At 45.9% G+C, this 14,505-nt stretch overlaps 1 protein-coding gene across 17 annotated transcripts in view; it reads left to right on the top strand.

The window, feature by feature from the left end:
- Positions 1-14,505, top strand: part of CADPS (calcium dependent secretion activator) — a 205,285-nt gene that overhangs the window by 81,716 nt on the left and 109,064 nt on the right. For all 17 annotated transcript variants that reach the window (XM_085072396.1, XM_085072395.1, XM_085072398.1 and 14 more), the window contains exon 7: positions 11,241-11,352. In XM_085072396.1, coding sequence (XP_084928522.1) covers positions 11,241-11,352 — 112 coding nt within the window. The remainder of the gene's footprint in view (positions 1-11,240; positions 11,353-14,505) is intronic.

Below are 14,505 nucleotides of genomic sequence, written 5' to 3' on the forward strand. Positions count from 1 at the left end.
GTTTGTGCAGCCTGGGAACAGGGTTGTCAAGGGGTTTGGGAATAGCACAAAAGGTCCAACCACAGCACCTCTGTCCTAAAGTCTCTAGAGAAGCTGCTGGATATTTTTAAACCATGACCTGTGCTCATAGCAGTGCTGATGGTCAGCATCTTACATCACCTTTCTCTGATGTGAGCAGAACAAAAGAAAAGTGACCCAAACAACAGCAAGCACCTGTGTGCTTTGTGAAAAAATGCTATAGATTCACCTGGACTTATTTTGGCAGCAAGATAAGTCTCCTTCTCCCCTGACTCACAGCAGTGAAACTCAGCTGTCTCTGCATTGAACTGAGCTGAACCATTTAGAGTAAAAGCAGTAAATACTGGTGGGAGAAGAATCTGGCCAACCTATCTGTGCATTTTGATGTGCCCAAGAAGGGATGGAGGTGTGGGCTGCTCCTCTGACTCTGGAAGTGTTTTCATTTGAGGTTATATATCCCCCTTGCAGAGCAGCCTCCTCAGTCCTAGTGCCAGGGTTGTGCAGTAGCTCACAGAATGTGAAGTGAGGATGGAGCTTGTTGTTTTCTGAAGGAGAAAGGACCTCTCTTCATTGCTGGGGTTTTTTTTCCATGTAGTTTTCTTCAGCATTCGGTGTCAGGCAGTGCTGGAGAAAGGACACTCAGTGGGTCTCATCTGACTCCATGTCACGTCTTGTGTTTGTTGTGACCAAGGGCTTGAGCCTTGTGCCCTTTCCAGAAGCTCACTCTTGATAAAGTAATGTCTTTGGTAAACTTCTACACCTCTCCCATCTCCTTTCCCTTAGCCACCTCCCTAGGAGACAGGGGTGTCTGGTTTTATCTTTGTGCTTGCTCTGATGCTGCTCCCTGATTTGTTTCAAGGTGCTCTGACAGCTCTGCTGCTTATCTCTGCTGTGACAGGCTGTCCTTGTTCAGTTCCCTGCACCAAACCTCCAAGCTTATCACTCAGCCAGAGTTTTTGTTTCAGATTGGTGTGCCACATCCATCAGAGCCTACTGACCATGAAAAGGGACAGCAGCTGCTCAGCATCCTTCCTCAGTGCCATGCAGTCACCCTGTCCTTGTGGGAGACAGGCACCGAGCAGCAAAGGAAGAAGCCCTGCAGGAAGGGAGGCTGGCAGGCAGCGATGCTTTCTCTGTCTGCAGAAGGGGAAAATCTGGTCTTTTCATTCAGGAACCCCCTGCCTCAGGCCCTGGAGTTTGAAGTGATGCCCAGTGGCTTTGCACAGAGAGGAGCATGATAAGAGCATTTTGTCACAGTCAGTGTTCTGCTGCACGGTTTGTTGGGAGATGCTGTGAACACTCCCTGTGGTAAAATGAGAAAAGTCCTTCTGAGATGCATAAATTCCAAATGAATATTCCATATTCCATATAACTAATTTGACTCTGTTAAACTGGAGGGGTTTATGTTGATGCAAGTGAAAGTAGAGTTCAGTTCATGTTGTGAATCCCTCAGTACAGCTGTTATTGCCAGGCCTGCTAGGTCTCTTCCAGACATGGCAAAGCTCAGGCACAAGTCCTGCGTGGCTACACAGTTTTAAGCAAATGTTCATATTAGGTTTGCATGCTTAGCTAAGCTCTGTGTAAGCAAAATTCATGAGGCTGGGTAAAAAACAAAGCAAAAGGAAATTTTAGGAAATAGCTGCTTTTTCTTGCTTCACCCCCCCTCATCTAATTGGCTTCAGCATTAAATAGAAGCTATCTTAATTACCCACACTGATTGGATTGCCTTTTCAGTCACATGATTTCATTTCACAGCTGTGCAGATGTTTGCAACTCTTTCTCCTTAGGAAACCTCTGGGAGCCTTAGGAATATGTTAAAGCAGGTGCCTGGGTACAGCTAACATCAGACACCATTGCTTGTGAGGTCCAGCCCTTGTTCCTGGGGTGAGGCTCTGAGCAGAGGGTCAGTCTTCCCCAAGGCATCTGTTGGGGAAATGTCTTCCAGAAGTCTTCAGCTTTGGTCTCTGTGAGCATGGTACAGATGCCCTGAGCCCGTGATGCTGCTGGCCTAAGAGGTGACAATGACAGGGACAGGAACTTCAGGGCAGTTGCTTCTAACCCCTCTGTCTAAGGCCGAAGGGTACAGAGTGGTGTCCAAATCCCTGACACAAGTTTTCTTCACTTACAGCTATTTAGCATGCCTAGGAGGCAGCTTTCTGACGAGACTGTGCTTGACTTTGCACCTGAAGAGTTCTGCTGATAGCTTGGTTTGACCTGCTCTTCAAATCCCCTTTTGTGCATGTGACAGTATTTCCATAATGCCTCTGAGATTTATGCTGTGACGTTCCCATTTCTGAAAGTGGAGGCTGTGGACAAGTCATTAAGCACAGCAAAAACTGCACTAAAAAGTTATTACCCGAGTGCAAGCGTGTGATCTATTATGGGAAGTCTTCGTGCAAGTGATTTACTATCCTTTTTAATTAGGAATTCAGAACCTCTTCTGATGCTCCCTCGTAGCTGTTCTGCAGGATTAGTTCTTACCCAGCTCAGCCGCTATGGGACAAAAATTCTGCTTTAGATTAGGCAGCTGAGTTTTTCCCCAGAATAAAGGCAAGATCCCATAGGGATTCCCTTACCCTGAGTGTCACCCAGACAGCCACACTGCTGTGAAGCAGTCTGCTAGGCCATGGAATACTCTGCTGGGACTGTGAATGGTGATCCCAGGTGAGGCCCTGTTCCCAAAGGTCTCATGTCCCTCCTGCCTGTACTACAACTGTTACGCTAGAAACTGTGTTGAAGAATAATGCTTATTTCTTTACACTTACCTCTTGTACTTGGTTTCTTCCAGTATCAAGTAAGTGCAAGCTCTGACTGTGTTTTCCCTGACTTTTAGAGCACACATAGCACTGCTTTCACATGGATTCTCTGGTGTCTAGTAGGGGTTGAGCTCATGCACCTTCTCTTTCACAGATTAATGTCTTGCTTTTCTCGCCAGCTGTCTAATTTCTTGAGTGTTCCTATGCACTTGGGAATTATGTATTCCTGTGATAGCACATACATTCAAATTTAAGTATTCCAGAAGGCGTGATGATGCCCAAGGCGATTTTCATCGACACCCGTCTGCTTCATCACTCCTATGCTTGCAACCTTAAGATGGGGATAGGAAAAACCAAAAGGATGTTGAAGTGAGACTCAGATTCAGTGATCTGAAATAGTGCTTAATTAAGAAGAAGACTGCAAAATGCAAGTTCTGGGATACATTCAGTCTTGCTGTTTATTGCTCATAGTTGGTGTTTAAAAAAAAAATAATTAAGCCATGCCTTAGTGTAAGTTCTGCACGTCATTTGCCAAGGAAAAGGCAGGGGATGAGACATGTGAAAGGGCCCAGTTGCTGGTTTATTTAGTAAGTGCTGTGTACAAGTAGTGCACATTATTATTTAATGAGGGGCACTGCTATTGCTGCAAAGCAGTGTAGGGAGATAGAGAACATGCTTTAAAAAATTGGTACTGTGCCTGCTCCTGTCTGGACAGAGCCCTGGAATGATGTCATGAGAAGACCAACCCTGATAGTGATTTTTCAACATTTTAGGTGTTCTTACTGTGAAATGAAGGTAGTGAGTGTTGGCTTTGTGAATGTGCTGTGTCTCCCAACAAACCACAGAACTGAGTGTAAAAGCACCTAAAGGCAGTAATATCCTGTTGTCACTACATGGACAAGGAGGACAAGGCATGCTCATGGAAAGAGGAGCTTGCAGATGGCTGGCTGGGCACCACCTGCTGGAATTGTCCACTCATCCCCACTGACCTAGGAGATGTTAGTGTGACTTTGCTCCTAGCTGTCAGAAGTTAGGCAAGGCAAACCCAGGCATCTGGCTGGATTTGGGCTTCCTGTCCTGGATCCTGGCTTAGAAAAAGTAGGACAGCAAAAATGTGAGTGGTGTCACAATAAGACATGGTCTCACACTTCTTGGTCCTCCTTTTAGCTGATTTTGGAAGGGTACCTTGTGCTGTTTTCTGCTGTTTACATTTAGAAAATATTCCATGGCTCTCCTCTACTGAGTTACATAAGGGAGGGTCTAGACTGTGTTGGCACAAACCAGTAACCTGTATTTTCAGGCAGAGGATTTGTGTCTCCTTTCCCATGGTCTGTGCTTGTGAGATACTATGTTTCAGTAAATTTGTCAGGGTATTATGGCCTTATTAAGTCCAAAATCATGACCAGGCCTTAACCAACAGCAGTCCTCTGCAGTTGTGTTTTCTTCCACGGGGACAGGATTTGATAGAAGTGATTAATCATATTTGAATTTAATTGTTCTGTGAAGTGAGCAGCTCTGTGGCTGGTGCAGTGGAGCATCTTTGGCCAAAGGAAACTTTGATTAGCATGTGTGTGGCATTGAAGTCACCCTGTTCGAGAAGTGGTCACAGCCACAGACAGTAAATGCACACAGGTATTTAATGAATGAAACTGTAAACTCATGCTGTATCCAAAGCAGATACACTGATGGAGCACATACAGTAGGCAGCCCTTGTAAAAGCACTTTTTCTTTCAGTTCAGACCTCCCAGCAAAACAGTGCTGGGCTTTCATTTCCATTTCTGCCTGCTGAGTTTTTCTCCATTAATTGGGATAGCATTAAGCAAGAGCACAGGGTGTTTGAAAAGCAGTCATTTAAATCACAGAAAGTAATCATGCAACTTTTTTTTTCTTTTTTTTTTTAATTTCCCCTGGTAATACCCAAAAGATTGTGATTAGCACTGCCATGATTTTGTGCCCAAACCAGCTGAGGGATTTCTGCAGCCAAGTCCAGCCTGGGTGCAGCAGTCTGGGAGGGGTGTGTGGTCCTGAGCTGGGTGCAGGCATGGCAGAGGGACATCTCTGGGGCAGGAATGCCATCTCGTGGCCATAAACAGCTATTATGTGATTAAATCCACCTCCCATCCCTTCTTCCTTCCTCATGACACTTCCCTAGCGTATCAGTCATTCTCAGGAAACCCAAATCAAGCTGTATTTTCTGCATAGCAAAGATCATCCCTTTTTGGGTTCCTAAAGCTGTGCTGTCGGCCTCAGCAGCTCCTCTTGGCTGCAGTGCCCTGTGCTGGCACTGGAACGGGATCCGTGGGGACTGTGTGTGAGCCACGAGCAGATCAAGAGCAGACCTTTGCAGGCTTTGCTTTGCTGCAGTCTCTGTCAGCTTTACCCTGTTCCTTCTGCACCTTGCACACTCAGGCACAGATGTGATGCTCCCCAAGACATATTTCTCTCTCAGCCGGCAGCGTAGTGCTGCCGTAGCCAGTTTGAGGATGTGGGAGTTGCAGCTCCTGGAGGGAGGGATGGTGCCTTTTATCAGCTGTCTGGTACTGCTGTCTGCATGATGTTAAGCAAGATGGTGTCTGCGTGTGTGACACATGCATTGTGTCTCAGAGCCGTGGAAACAGGAAATGGACAGGCCATGAGATGCTGGACGTTGGAATACTTCCTTAGCTGCTGTCCTTAGGGATGTACTGTCTCTGCTCACCTTTTAAATAACACCATAGTGCTTTCTGCAGTGGTGTTTTGGGGAAAATAAACACCTTTTTTGTAAGCAAAATATTTGCCAGTGGTGTTCAACTTTAGGAGAGGGAGTGTTACATGCTTGGCAGGAATTAGGGTGCCACAGGAAATGATGGATTCCCTCAGAGCACCCTTGGGTTATCCCATCAGAGCAGGCATCAGTGCTCCATGCAGAGACATGGCCTTGCTTGGTGTGCCATGGCTCCAGGGAAGGCAGATGCAGCCACCTCTGCTGTCCAATGCCTGCAGGAATGCTGACTTGCCAACACCTGCACAGGAACTGCATCAGTGGAAGCAGCTTTTAAATCACTGCAAAGTCTGTGCGCGAAAGTCTAGTAGGAGAAATCAAATCTGTTTGTGCTGTCACTCCCACTTCAGCTCAGCTTGTTCCGAGGGGATGGGACTGAAAGGCTGTTCTGGCAGAAGAAAGGGAGGAGAGGAAACAAATGTAAACAAAAATAGGCTGCGTTGTCAATCTGTGTCTGATGTCTTTGGTTATCCTGTTCTGAAGGTGAGTAAACACATCAAAGTTTTATCGTGGGAGGAATCCCAGAGGAGGCTCAGCAGCCCTTGGGAATCAAGATGCATTATGGATGTAAACCATTCTCAGTGCATTTCTACAGGCAGAATGGAAAAGGTGCCTTTCTTAGCACCTGAGTGGTATTTCCTAGCCCAGGATGTTTTTGCACGAGCAATAAGTATGCATCTGTATGTGTTCTTTGAGATTTTCATGTCAAATCTTTCTTGTGAACCTGCAGCAGTCACCTCCAGCACCCCTTTCTAGCAGTGGAAAGACAGGGGCCCTTTATGTCAGGCATCATTTCATTTGCTTGCTGCCTCTAAATTGGGATGAGGCAAATTATGGCCTAACTCTACTGACTTAATTAGATCTCTCCTTATTGCAATAGCAGAAGCCCAGAGCAGGTGACTGGGGCACATGTACATGGTGGCATGGTCCCCTAAATGTGTGGGTTTTCAACCGAGGTTTGTAGTCCTACTGCAGTAAGTCACAAACCAGTTTCTAGCTGTCCCCAGCACAGCATCCCCAAACTGGCAGTTGTTTGTGACATTCTCCTGCTGAAACAGAGCTGTATGTGGAGCTGCATCCCACAGGTCTCCAGCTGTGTGACCCAGCCTGCAGGTTTTCTTGGAGTGCCTAAAAAAAGCCTGAATTCTTCTGTGCCTTTGGGTTTTTTCAGATCCCAGAGACACAAACGAAAAACCTATTATCCATTGCCATTACCCACAAGAGCTGTAAAGAGTACATATTTTCCCAAAGGCTTTGGGATGCCCTACTTCTGTTTATTATGGCTTTGTGACCCAACCAGTGCAGGTGTGAGCACCTGCCTCTGCCACGTGCTGCCACATCACTGCTAGTTCAGTGCCTCAGCTCTCCCAGCCTCTGCTTGGGAAGGGCTCACCATTGTCTAGTTTATGATTTTCCTAGAAGTTCCCAAGCACTCTTTTCATTTTAAAAAATGGGTGTTTTCATCCCTGTGGGATTAATGCCATTCCTGCATCAGGTTTTGCTGTTGAGCTGAGTAAGTCTGTGTGTGCTCAGTTATAACGAGCTACAGCCTCAGTGGATGGGGAAGGGAAGTTCAGAAAGATCACTGATAATTGTGGTCATCAACCTCTTGTTCAGGTTTTTGAATGGTTGGTATAGATAAAGCATTAGAGAATATAGTAAATATAGTAAATATAGTAAAAAGCTCTCCTGTGTGCTTCTTCATATACAGTTAACTGTTAAACATACTTTAAACCTGTTTGTTTTCCTCCTTGCTTGTGTCTCTAGAATTATGTAAAAAAGAATCACAGCTTAGCATTGCATTAGAGGAAAAGGTGCACTACTCCATCAGCTGCATGAAGGTAGGTTAGCTCAGTGCCTGGTGTGCTTCTGCTCTAGCTCTGGTTTTCCCAGAGCTCAAGCATGGACATACATGATTTATGGCCCAAGATTTAAAGGTCTCTGCTGGGAGGGGAGGAGTGCGCTAAAGTAATAAAACCATCATTTGTTAGTCAGGATTTCTGGAAGAACTAAATCAAGGCTGTATGTAGCATTCCAGTCTCCAGCAATAAAGTGGGATCTGAACTCTCCATGCTCAGACCAGGATCTAGATCCAGCAGGCACCATGGCTGGGCACCACAGAAAGCTGAGAAACCAGGGCTGGATTAAAAACATCGCACCACACAAGGTGAAGCAGTCACCCAGCCCAGGAAGTGTCTGTCAGGCTTCTGTCTGTGCTGCCCTCTTGATGAGCTTCTCTTCACCAGATGGGTCACTTTGGAGACCAAGCTGCAAGTGCACCAGGAGGGACACAGACATGCCAGAAGAGTAGAGATGAGGGTTGTGAATGAAGAGAAGTTAATGAAGCACAACCTTCTCCACCAGCACTGTACAAGGAGGGGAGGCAGCCAAACTGGCCAGTCATTGCATCCTCACCAGATCCTACTCTGGCTGCAGGGGACAGCAGGAGAGGCTAAGATGGCCTTGCAAGTGTTGTCCCAGATATGGTCACATATATTTAAGGCCTTTCAGCTGGACATGTGTGCTCTTGTGCACAACCAGCTAGCTGTGCAGGAGGGCAGGTGATGCTGCTGCTGGTTTTGGTGACCCTGCAGGGATGGAAGCAGCTGCCTGCCATGTCCTGCCTTCCCAAGGACATGTTCCTGGCTTGGGAGGGGACAGGCACTGCTGCTGAATTTTCCTGGGTATTAAATGTGAATGTTCACTATTAGGAAGGTCCTGGGTGCTAAAATTGCCTTTAGAGGAACTTACATACTAGAGTTGAACACAAATGGCTAAATGAGTGTTTCTCATGGACAGCTGAGAAAATTGTGCATTAGGTCACATAAGTGGGATATTGTGAAGAAAAGCAGCTGGAGTCAGAGACCCTCCAGTTTGGTTTATGTGATATATGAGTGCAGTAAGGACAGGGATCCTTACAGGGTTTTGTTGGCCATTCACACCCTCTGGATATGTGTTATTTTATGTTCCATTCAGGATAAAATCTCTGCACTTTAGGCTGTTTGGTCAGTAACTGTGACCAAACAGTCACCTCAAGGTGAATCTGTAGACACAAAGTCTACTGTGATAATCTCCTTATTTTGCTTGTAAAAGATGAAACAAGGGACAGCATCTGTCACGTTAGCACTTGGGGGGTTTCTCATCCTCTGGCACTTTGCAGCCAGAAGAGTTTAGCTGCTCATCCCAGGTTTGATGCCTAAGTAGAAACCCTGGAGACAAAAGTAGATCCTGGTGATAGCAATGATTCAGCACAGATGCCAAAAATACGGTGATGATTCTAGTAAATTCTCTATGCCCGGCAGCATTTCTTTATCAGTTCCTGACATTGGGATGCACTGGGCAATAGGGAATGCTGGGCTGAGGGGTTCAGGCAGGATTCAGATAGTTAGTATGGTCCTGATTGAGAAAGTACTCTCAGGATTTTTCTGCTTGTGTAGCTTTCTTGTGGTGTATGTACACACATATGTATCCATCTATATGTATGTATCCTTTTGGGCAGAATGACATTTATTTGCCCTCATTTGCAGATGTTTTATTGCTTTCAAGTGTCAGCATGAGCTCTGTTGTAGGGGGACAAGATAGCATGGCTACTTCATGGTATTTGTCCACAATGGGTCCCAATGCACTTTCCCAACAAATGAACTCCTGCAGTGATAACCTGCTTAATGATTAAATATGGAAATGAAACCATCACACTGTTTGTCCCCCAGAAGATCCTAATACCTAGCTACTGTCCAGAGCTAATTTTCTGAACAATAATTTAATACACAGCCCAGATAAGCTGGGCACTCAGATTGAATACAAATGATGTTTCAGTGACATGAATTATGGCCTTATGCTGAGCATCACTATGGCAACTAATGACATCACCACGGGTTCCAACCAGCACAAAACTCAACTTTTGATGGTCTCCATTTGTTGGCGCAGAGCTTTTCAGGGCTTTTGGGGGTATGAATATGTAAGCACCAGTTTTGTCAAGGGTTTGCTATGTATGTTTGCTGTCATTTGAAGCATTTATTCTCTTTGTGGTTAATGTTGTTCCCATGAAGGAAACCTAATGAAAATTACTGTTTGTATTTGGTTAGTAACATTTGTTGATAACATATGGTCTGGGAATGCTTCAGCAAATAAGAGCTTTTTAATAGTAAACAGAGATATGAGTTCTATAAAGCAGATGCTGTCAAAATACACACTGTAAGGTTGGATATTTCCTTACTTTTGCCTCTTACCCAAAGCAAGATAACTTTCCTACTTTCCCTCCTGGTGACAACACAGTTTTTTTGAGAGAAAACATAGCCTGCAACCTGAAACCCTGATTAGAACATAAAGTCATTTCTTGGTTCTTACACTTAAAACATTTATAAGGTAGCTGATGCCTCACACATGAAGAAGATATAATATAAAGGACCTGACTGGACCTATAGTGCTGCAAATAATTTTCTCTGGCACTGGTGGCAGTTTGATGCATCGTCATAAAAAATGAAACATGAAACAGTGACACCAGGAGAGGAAGCTTCAGAGCTAAGCTGATGAGGAACCCGAATTAGTTAATCAGCTCTGCACTGAACATGCTCATCTGCCAAGCTCGGTTGGACAAGATTTGCTCAGTGGGGAGCAAAGCATAAACCCATACTCCTAGAGCACAAGGGGGAGTGAATTATTTTTTCTGATAACTTTCCAAATGCCAAACCTGCTGCTTGGTGTTTGTCTTTGAGGAACATCTTTTCACTGGATTACATCTTCTGAGCCTTTTCAAAGGAGCTGCCTTTTTTCAGCAGAGGATCTAGTTTGAGGACAGCCTATAGTGAGAAAGTGTCATTAGCAGAATGAGGGTGAATAGAGGTGGTTAGTGAGATATGGAATAATCTCTGACTTGCAGCATTCTTGGTTGCAGTGTGTGTTCCACCACATCACTCAGAGGTGTTGCTCTTGGCAGGGTCCCACACTGAATGAGTTCATGTTCTCTGCACACTTGGGCAATTTGTGGTTGCAGAAACCTGTAGATGTGCTCTAGAGACATGCATGTCTAGAGGCTGTGGATAATTGAGCCTCCATAGCACACCTTTCCAAGCCATGGAATGACTCAAGGAGTACAAAAGGTAGACAGTGGTTCATTGTTTAGTTGGAAAGGTGGCATCTTCCTGGCCATGGCAGTCCCACCCACAAGGAGCTGGTGTCCTGCTCTGCCATCCCAGCAAACTTAAGATTACTCCAGACATAATGGCTTGAACTTAAACTTGGGTTGGGCTGAGACTTGAAAGACAACCCAGGTTAAAATGCAGTTTCTTCAGAAAAAGCAAACCTAATTCTCAGCAGGAAAGGAGAGGTTAATTGGCCAAGAGAGGAGCAGAGGTATGAGTGATTACAGATGTCCTGGGTGCAGATGTCTTCAATCCTCTACTTCTCTTGTGACTACACAGGCTGGCGCTGCAGGAGACATATTGTTCTTTCTAAATAAAAAAGTTCTCTTAAACTTGGTTTCATGCTGCTCCCAAATGCTCTCTTTTTTCCCCCAAGAATCATCATGGGTTTTCCAAACATCTGTCCCACATTTCCCAAAGAAGATAATTAATGCCCTTGTCACTCACACAACCCAACCACTTTGGCTTGTGTCAGACACATTTTGGGTTAACTATTTCATGGCCAAGCAGTGTTGCTGCTGACCTGCCAGCTGAGCTGAGCACCCTCTGTCCTTCTTTTCACAGCTGGGGCACCCAAGGAGACTTCACGACAACCCACGCGCTTCCTGCAGTGAAGGTGAAGCTGTTCACGGAGAGCACAGGAGTGCTGGCTCTGGAGGACAAAGAGCTTGGGAGGGTAAGGAGATTTTGAGTTTAATAATGTTTCCTTCTGGCCCTGCTTTTCTAGAGAAATCTCTCCTGTACAGAAATATCTTTGGAGCACAACATGCTCTGCTTTTTTGCCAAGCTTCAGGAGAGGGAAAGAAAGCAAGCTCTGCACTGCTGGAAAGGAGTGCATCTCGCATGCTGTCTTTGTTGTGAGTTTTTAATGGCAGCATTTCAGCTGGCTGTGCCTGCTCTGAGCAAAGGCAGAGGATCTTGTGTGCAGTATTGGCAGTCCGGAAAGCCTTAGAAGTTGCTTGCGGAAATGGACATTCCTGAGGCAGAAAAGGGGATTATGCTGAAGCAAAAAGAGGAGATTTATTTGGCAAGGGTGCGCTAAGCTTCTCTCATATCTGCTGAGCAGTCGGTGCACAGTTTGAGCTTTTGAAAGCACTGACTGGAGTACTCCCTGCTTGGAGTCCTGGCTTCCCTGGGGACAGATAGTGGCTGAGCTGGTTGCTTCAGTGGGGCTGCACTGAGGGTTCATTGCTCCCATCAATGGTGTTAATAGCAAAGAGCTCAGATTCCTGGGGTATTGGCCACAGAGCACGTATTTCCACCCCATCACTGCCCCTCACCTGTGGTCCCTGAAACAGTGCCCTGGGACTGGTGGTCCTTGATCACTGCAGCCCACAGCTCCAGAATATATGTGGATGGCACTTTTCTGTGGCCTTGGGACAACTGACTTGTCTCCATGGATTTTGTGTAGCTGTATAATTTGTGCTGGCCCTAGGCATAAGTGGCAGCAAACTCCCTGCCATGCCTTACACAGCTCCTCAGGGTGAGATCAGTATGATGAAGACTCCATGAAAATCAGTTCAGGGTAAGAGGACTTGGCACCTCCTGTGTCACAGCTCATGGCTATGGCCAAGAAACCCATGGTCAGGAAAGCCACTGATCCTGTTGCAAGCCCAAGTACAGTATTTCCAGTTCTGGACTAACCTGCTGGGATGTTTCTTGCAAACTCTATGGCTGTTTGTGCCTTGGCAAGGAAGAGTCTGTGTCCATTCAACATTTTTCCTAATTACCGTGGGTTTGTGTTAATCTCATTCATGCTAGTGCTGAACATTCTTCCAGGTCCTAGTGAGCTGTTGATTTAATCTATAACTTTATGGTGGAGAGTGCTGTATGCAATTTTGTCTCATGTAATTCATGTTCATTTTAATTGTGTTTTCATGTTCATGAAGCATACTTTGTTCTTGCACTTGAGACAGAGAAAAGCAAAGCTACCCCTTCTTTTCTCCTCTCAATCTACTCTTCAAAGAGAGTCACAGCCCCTTCAGACTCGCCTCATCTGCACCTTGATCTTTCCTTTCTCTGTGTCCTCCTTCTTTGACAAAGAGGATGACCCCTCTAGGCTGCAGTAGTACATCTGAAGATCCACAATTGTTTTGCTGCACAGCATCATAATATTGTCAGGATTATTTTCAAAACCTCCTACTTCAAACAGCCTGGCACCCTGCCTTTATCCGCTGTGGCATGCTGAGCAGAGCTTTTCACCCAGCCAGCCACGCTGCCATTCAGGGATTTTCCCCTGAGTGGTTACACTCAGTGCAGCCCCTCTTGCTTTGTAAGTCTTGTTTCCACTGGCAGCCATGAGCAGTGCTGACTTTGCTGGTCTTGGGAAGCAATTAGCTGTGCATGTTGTTCTGAGAAAGATGTCAGCACCCAAAGCAACCCCTCTTGCCCTGAAATGCTGATGAGCCAGCCCTACCAATGTGCTTTAATTCCCAGTCCAGCGGGAAACCATCCCTCAGCCCTGAGTTTCTGCAGGCTGAAGGACAGGGGCCAGCAGTGGCAAGTGTGGGGAGCTGGCAGAGATTCCCCCTGGCCTGTGGCCACCAGCGCTTTCAGTCGGCCGAACTTCAAAGGGATGCTCGGTGTGCCCAGAGCGGCCGAGAGATGACGCGTGTCTGCCCAGGCTGCATCAAGATTTCTTCTTTAATGTAATAATGAAACCGGGAGTGTGTTAAGCCCCTGGTTTAGCTGTTGGAGTGGGCAGGAACCTGCCTGCACGGAGAGAGGAGGGAAGCAGGTTTTATACACAAAACACCCCTGCTCAGCTGCCCTTTGAGCAGTGGCTTTGTGCTCTGCCAGGCGGGTACAAAGCCCACTTTCTATTGCTAGTGTTAAGTTGGCACCCAGCCGCCTCTCCTCAGCTCGCCACTTTTATCCAAGGGAGAGCTGGAAAATGCTCCCAAGCCCTACACTGCTGGATGGGCAGCTGAAGGCATGGGAATACATCCTGACCCTATTGAAGCCAGTGGCAGGGCTCCCGTGGGTTTCAGCTATGCCAGTACTTCATCTACTGAGGGCAAGGAGGGGAAGAGCTGTGAATTGCAACACCGCTGAGAAAAGGTTGTGTCTTTTGATGAAAAAAGAGTTAGAAATCAAAGTAGAGAGCATCCCAAACAGCCTGAGTGGCTGCTGACCCTCTAAGAGATGCAGTTTAGCACAAGTATATGTGCTTGCATGAACTGCCAAGCAGTTCCTTGGATACTGCTCAGAGTTTGGGTCCATCATGTTTCTAACACCCCCTGCCTCATGTGGAGAACTTGCTTCTCATCTTCAGGATTTACTTAAATGTGTTTTTTTCCAAGTGATGCAGTACTACTCAGTTATCTGTGTGACTAATAACAGCTTCAGATTCCTGCCAGAGAAAGCAATTTGATAAAAGAAGTGATAAATAATGTTAATGGATAAGGGTAAAGTTGAGAATCTACTGATGTTTACCTCAGGCTTTAGAGGAGGCAATAAAATCCATTTTAGAGTCATTCATCAGAGGGTAATAGCATCAATGATATTTTGGTGGAAAACAGCCCCTAGGTTGTTGACTCAGCAGCAAAGTTGAAGAGCAGAGGAATACAAGATTATAGTCTGGGCTGGAGTTTGGCAGGACCACAGACTAAGCATGAGCAAGAAATGAGTGATGGCAGCATGTAAATTAATGAGGGTGAATGCTGCCATTTGTAAAAATTGTGAAACAATTTGCTTGCCTAAAGGTTAATGGATTTAAAGGAGATTCATCTCACTACAGCAAAGTGGAAACTCCAGGCAAAGTCACCTCTGAGAGGGAAAGCATCAGAAGGGGAACAGGTGTAGGAGGAAGGGGGTTGGGTCACCTCAG

Source organism: Lichenostomus cassidix, chromosome 12 (genome assembly GCF_008360975.1).
Source record: "Lichenostomus cassidix isolate B80296 chromosome 12, HeHo_3.0, whole genome shotgun sequence".
Lineage (NCBI taxonomy): Eukaryota > Metazoa > Chordata > Aves > Passeriformes > Meliphagidae > Lichenostomus > Lichenostomus cassidix.